Source organism: Diadema setosum, chromosome 12, assembly GCF_964275005.1.
Source record: "Diadema setosum chromosome 12, eeDiaSeto1, whole genome shotgun sequence".
NCBI lineage: Eukaryota > Metazoa > Echinodermata > Echinoidea > Diadematoida > Diadematidae > Diadema > Diadema setosum.
Window position 1 is genome coordinate 31,531,228 of NC_092696.1, and position 6,692 is coordinate 31,537,919.

Below are 6,692 nucleotides of genomic sequence, written 5' to 3' on the forward strand. Positions count from 1 at the left end.
GCACATATGTAGAAGATGTTAACGGAATTGGTTCCCTGTACCTGTCTTTCACTAATATCTCTTACAGCGACTCAGGCATCTATACATGTTCAGTATCAGGGATTGGTACTGGGTATTCAAAGACGACAGCGTTTCATGTTCGTGTGTTTGAATGCACTTGTTCCTTTGATGTAAGCTCTAGCCACACACACGGGGAAGTCAACATCGTAATCTGTAACATCACGGGGCTTCGTAGCATAGAGTATGACTGGACAGTTAGATCTCGTAACCTGCATCAAGAATTCAAGGTGAATTTGTCTGGTGGCTCATTTACCTTTCCTTCAAAACGTGAATTGGTGACAAAGCGCTCATTGGACATTACACTTGAACACTTTTCGAATACCACTGCAATCCGTTGTGTATTTCCGAGGAGTGGTGGACAAATCTCAACTGTAGCCGTCATCGGTATCGTGATCGTGATCGACATCTTTATAGTGATTCTCGTTTGCTTGATTAGGAAGGCGCAAGGAAATGAAACACGTTTGCCTAATCAAACGTGATTGAAATCAGCGGGATTCGGTCGGTGGTGGGGTGGCCTTCAGGAAGGCAACGTCTTTGAAATGAATTCTGATCATTCACCGCAGGAACAAGAGTTGAAGATGACGGAGGGAAAGGTACATCAGTGCAGAATCGTTACGTCTATTAAAACTACTCCTGATCAATAGATGGAAACAGCATTTGGGGACGGGAATAAAAAGCCGGATGACAACGATCTTCATCTACACCATTACGATTTCTTTTTTTTTTTCGCCGAGGACGACGAAGTGGTGGTCAACAAACTCTATAAATTCAGCGATGTAACAAACCATTGGAATGATGCCAATGAGGAAGATAAATCGCACTGAAAGTATTATACAAACGTCACAACGCATGTACACGATATATGGGAATCCGCGAGAACTTGTTTAAATTGGCGAAATGTAATGATTGTCCTTAGTCTGACATAAAGGCCGGTTATAGGCCAACATGCTTGTACGATTTTAGGGAAAGCGTTCAAACTCACTACTAGCGAATTTCCCTCCCAAAGTTGGCAACGCAGAAATCCTGTGACATGCTGCTAAGATAAGTACTCTTTACTCAATTGTACTAATTGGTGAAGAAACATAGGATGTATAGAGTATGCTGAGTATGCCCTTTATTGAAATGAAGTAGTCAAAATAATACACTAATTGTAATCGGGCCACATGAGTGCCATCTTCAAAATTCTCAACTCACCAAATCCATCAAAGCTAGGCATGGACGGGCCATCTGGTGGACTTATAAGGACTTTCTAGCATTCAGGAGATGCTGGGTTCGAATCCCATCCTAATATGTACAGATGACAGCATAATTGTTCGTACCCTTAAAAATATTTAGTTTGTTTTAAAGTAAATGAGTGATGGAGTTTTGGTACCTGGATATGACTTGTAATGAAATTTTGGTACCTGGAGAGGACTTCGATGTACATGTATCAGTTGTCATCTACTAATTACAGTAAATTTGAGTTTTAATTCGTTGGCATAACCATAAAAAATGTTCAGATTTCACTACTCTGGCTATTCTTTGATTTTGTTTTTATGTATGTATACATCTATTTCGTTGAAATACAAGCAAATTCGTTTGTGATCAATATTGATGACTAAAGTCTAAGTTAGAATAAAATTTGGAAAGCGTTGAAAGCAGAGAGTATCCTTACAGTTTTTGTTGTCATGGTAACGAGATGAATCTGGAAGTACGATTTTCAGTATTGTTTGAATGTCAATGTCATCAAGCTCACCAGGTATCAGGTATTTTTTATTTTATTTCATTTCTTCTTCTTTTTTTTTGGGGGGGGGGAGGGAAATTTAAGCATAATAAAGATGAAAACAGGTAAACGCATGATCTTGCAGACATTTCTATAACCATGACTTTTATCGTCGGTGGCTAACGTAAGGCCCCCTCACACCTGAGCGAATTGCCTGAAATATGACTTGCGATGGCTTGCGAAAGGCATTTTTGGAAAAATCGTTTTCAATGGTAATTGATAGTAAGTCATATTTACCCTTCGTGTTTGGGTTCGTACACCTTCTGAACTAACAGTTGCGATTATTCAAATTCGCACGGGATTTTTGAACATGTTTAAAATTTCCCGACGAATTGAAAAATCGTCTGTCATTCGCATGTCTTATTTAGTCTGCGGTAATCGTTCGTTGATCGTTCGTGTGCTATTGTCACGCATAGTCCCTCATCGCGCTTTTGCCAAGGTGGACCGATCTCGAAAGAACTCTAAACGAAGCAACACGATGACTAAATATGACTTGCGCATAGAAACGAAGATACTATGACAAACGTATTTTCGCTTGCCATCTTCCATGCGAAGGGAAACTAAGATTGACTTTTACTAAATTTGAAAGGCGATGCATACACGAAGGCAAGTCGAAGAGATACTATGGCAAACTATGGATTGCGAAGTGATACGAATACGAGCGAATGACCTGACGAAAAAAAATTGGCGAATGCTGAGCTGCTCTATGTGACCAGCCACTCACCACGCAACCCATATATTTTTATAAACATTCCACCTGAAAGTTTCAAAGTATCTTCAGAAAAATGGAAGATGCAGCCCGCCTCAGAGTCCATTATTTACTGGCAATGGCTCAGAATGATATTATACATCAGCAGCTGAACCTACACCAGTTCATCAGAGGCCGCTTCAGATGGAGACGAGGCTTCAGACGACGTCGTATCTGGAGAAGGACGTGGCTGAACCCTGCCAGAAGAAGGGCTTTTGGAATCTACGACCAGCTGTTGGTTGAGCTCAGAAGAGAAGACCCTTCGACTTTCAAGAAATTTCTCTGCATGCCCCCTGAACTCTACGATGAAATCCTGGAGACGGTCAGAGGAAGAATCAGGAGGCAGTACACCTGGTACAGGGAGCCGCTGGAAGAAGGTCTCAAGTTGGCAGCTACTCGATCTCCGTCATCTTGTGTCTGGCACCAAGTACTCCGACATGCAGTATGGGTGGAGGGTGCCTGAAAACGCCCTATCTGTAGTGGCCAGGGAAGCGTGTCAGGCCATATGTGACGAGTATGCAGATGAAGTCATGACAGCCCCTTCAACCCCTGATGGATGGAAACAACTTGCTGGAGGTGGATTCTACAAGCGGTGGAATTTTCCTCACTGTGTGGCAGCTATTGATGGCAAGCATGTGACCATCAGAAAGCCTCCTCTGTCCGGCTCGCTATGCTGCAACTACAAGGGCTTTTTAGTATAATCCTGTTGGCTATAGTGGACAGTGACTACAAATTTATCTGGTGCGATGTTGGTGGTAGGTATGATACAATAGGGGAAAGGGGGTAGGTCGAGTCAATTTAGGGGTACGTCAGATTTGTTATCACCTCACCTCCATTGTTACTGTTTCAATATTTATCTATTTTTTTTGCTAAAATGATAGCAATTGGGGCAATTCATTTCAGTTTTTGCTTGATACCCTTTTTCTTCTTCAAAAACGTGCTTTAAGAATAATTAATAACATTGGATGTTTATTTCACACAAATGATCTTTTGTGTAGAAGCAAAAATCTGAAACTGATTGATTGATTTTATTATTATTATTATTATTATTATTATTATTATTATTATTATTATTATTATTATTTTATTTGGCAGAAAACATGTAATATATAATCAATTACAAAGCTCAAAACAATCAATCAATACAATAACACAAAAATACCGTAACACTGAATGCACCTGACAGGGCTGCCAGGCGTTGGGCAAGTTAACTAAATAACTGTAGTCCGCGGACCGCCCTAACCTATATCCCTTCCAGATGCATCCAGCGTTACAGATTTATGTGCCACTGATTATCATAAGATATTCATATCTGTACTTTTTTAAATCTCTTGCAAAAAATACAAAAACTATGTAAATTTTTTCATTATAATGTTGGTATTTTTATGTATAAATTTTCAATTGATGAGCTTCCTGATATTTTTCCACTTATGTTCATAACAAATAACTCTTTTCATATCTACCCAACTCGTCATCGTGATAAATATCACCTTCCACGTACTCGCACAACTTTTGCGGAAAAAAAAAACAAACATTAATGTTTACAATGCCAAAAATACTGGAATCTTCCGGCTGATTTTACTGTTTATCTTTGACGTCCTTTAAATGTAAATGTTGCGTAGATGATTTCTCTGGCCGCACTGAAATCTGGACTGACCTGGTCGCTTTTATACTCCCCGAGGAGCGCACACACACGTACGAGAACGCCTGATCTATATTCTTTTGTCTTCGTTTCCAATCGCTCGCCATATCAAACCATTGCTCATTGTTCGTTCGTGTTATCGGGTCATATCAACCCTTCGCTCGTCTTCGGCCGCAATTTACTCAAAGAAGTGAACCGAAAAATCGCTATCCTTCGCATGTCATATTTATCCTTCGCTTACCGTTCGTTAATCATATTTGACTTTAGCTTATAATCGGATGATTTGAAGGCAATTTCATTTGAAATCGTTGAATTCGCGCGCATTTCGTGCGTTTTGCCCATTCGTCCCCCTTCGTCCCCCTACATTCGCTCAGGTGTGAGGGGGCTTTAAGCGGTGTTGTCAACGAAGGGACATTTAGGTAATGAATTCCTCGGATATGGTAGCCTGAAGTACTCAAGGAACAGTTGTTTGGAAACGTATTGTATGGAAATGACACCAGTAATCATTTGCACTTTCTCGCTTCCAACACTACCAACATGCTACCTGTTTAATATTGAAGATCACTTGGCATTGTTGTAAGACGATGTACATGTACTGGTATATATAATTATATTATTTTTCATGATATTTTCGCTTCAACTTACTATAATACACACTATGTAATATAATATAATATAATATAATATAATATAATATAATATAATATAATATAATATAATATAATATAATATAATACGATATAATAAAATATAATATAATATAATATCATATCATATCATATGGTATTATAATATAATATAATGTGAAATGATAAAGTATTACATATAAATATATATATATATCTATATATATATATGACCGTGCATCACAAAACGTTAATGAACAAAAAGTGGCACACACTGATTTTGCGTGAGGACTGAAAATAAGTGATCCAAAACGCACTTGCAAAACGAAACGTGAAAGGAATCAGCGGGATTCAGCTGATTCACAGTGTGGTGGAGCGACGAGTGGATCTCTTCAGCAAGGTCACTTCTACGAAACGGTCGCCGGTCATTCACCAGGAGCAGCACTCCGGAATGACGCAGGGAAGGGGAAATCTCTTCAGTATTCTCACGACGTCTACCAAACGATCTCTGCTCATTCAACCGGAGCAGCTGCGCGCCCAGATTGCTCAGAGAATCGTACATCTCTGCAGCACCCTCAGGTCTACGAGGCAATCCCAGATCAATCAAAGGAAACATTATTTGAAGAGTTTGTTCACAAAAAACCGATAAGTCCATTTTTGAAGATTTTCAAGTACGGTCTCTGTCATAAAGTACAAAATAATAACTTTCAAAGGATATATTGGTCACTATATAATTATAAAGGTACATTTTTAAAGTTATGGTCGAAAGAAGCAATTTTTTTTCTTATTATTCTCTTTATTTTTCTTGACCTTTAATCGCAAATATCTCCGTTTGGCAAAAATGAACTTATCGGTTTTTGTGAACAAACTCTTCATTTGGAGATGAGGATAAAAAGTTTGATGACATCGATCTTCACCTGTACGATTACGACTTCTTTGCCGAGGATGACTAAGTGGTCGTCACCGCCCTTTACGAATTCAGCGATGTGAACAAACCACGAAAGTAATCCGAACATGGAAGATTAATCGAATAGGAAACACCAGTCATTGGTAGTTATCACAAACTAATAGAATCTGCTGGAATAGATATTGAAATGGCTAAATATATTTTCACGGTATATAATGCCAGGTTGTAGCTAAACATGACTGTCTGCTTCTCATGAAAACATTTACCTCACAACTCTTTAATCTCTGTTTCACAGATGACGCTTTAATAACGACACACTGCTGAAATTTTCATCATATTACTGATTTCCTTTTATTCATTATTGTTTAAACAAACCGAATATGAAGCCTTTTAAAATGCACCTTTTATTGAAGTAAAGTAGTCAAAATAGATAGTGTAACTTGGCTATGTCATCCTTTTTTTCTAAGCCAAAACACACATCAAAACTATCCACGCATGGAATATGACGCCTTTCTAGCGACCAGGAGGTCGTAAGTTCGAGTTCCATCCTAGAGTATGTGCAGGTGTAAGCAGAAATATTTATTGCCTTAAAAATGTGTAGCGTTTTTGTTGATAAGTAAATGACGTACTGATGACACTTTGGTATGATTTTTTTAAAGTACCAATTGCATTTAGTTATCATCTACCAATTAAAGTTAATTTCGGTTTAACCTCACTCGCATAACAGTAGAAAATGTGGAGATATCCCTTGTTCTGGCTGTTCTCAATCATTTGATTAGTATAATTTTCATTGTTTTTATGAAAAAAATCTCGCTGGGAACATTGTAATGTAGTGTATTGAACGTTGTTATTTAAAGGAAATGATTTGTGCTCAATATTGATGACATGTCCTAGTTCGAATACTGTCTGGACAGCCTTTAAAGGAGATTTGGCTTATCCTCACATTA

At 38.4% G+C, this 6,692-nt stretch overlaps 1 protein-coding gene across 1 annotated transcript; it reads left to right on the forward strand.

The window, feature by feature from the left end:
• The first annotated feature begins 2,875 nt into the window (after positions 1-2,875).
• LOC140235882 (uncharacterized) lies at positions 2,876-3,271 on the forward strand. The gene has a single exon (XM_072315876.1). The coding sequence runs from the start codon at positions 2,876-2,878 to the stop codon at positions 3,269-3,271; it is 396 nt and encodes a 131-aa protein (XP_072171977.1).
• The last annotated feature ends 3,421 nt before the right edge of the window (positions 3,272-6,692 follow it).

Coding starts and splice junctions, on each gene's coding strand:
- LOC140235882 (XM_072315876.1), top strand. CDS start 2,876: ATGAAATCCTGGAGACGGTCAGAGGAAGAATCAGGAGGCAGTACACCT.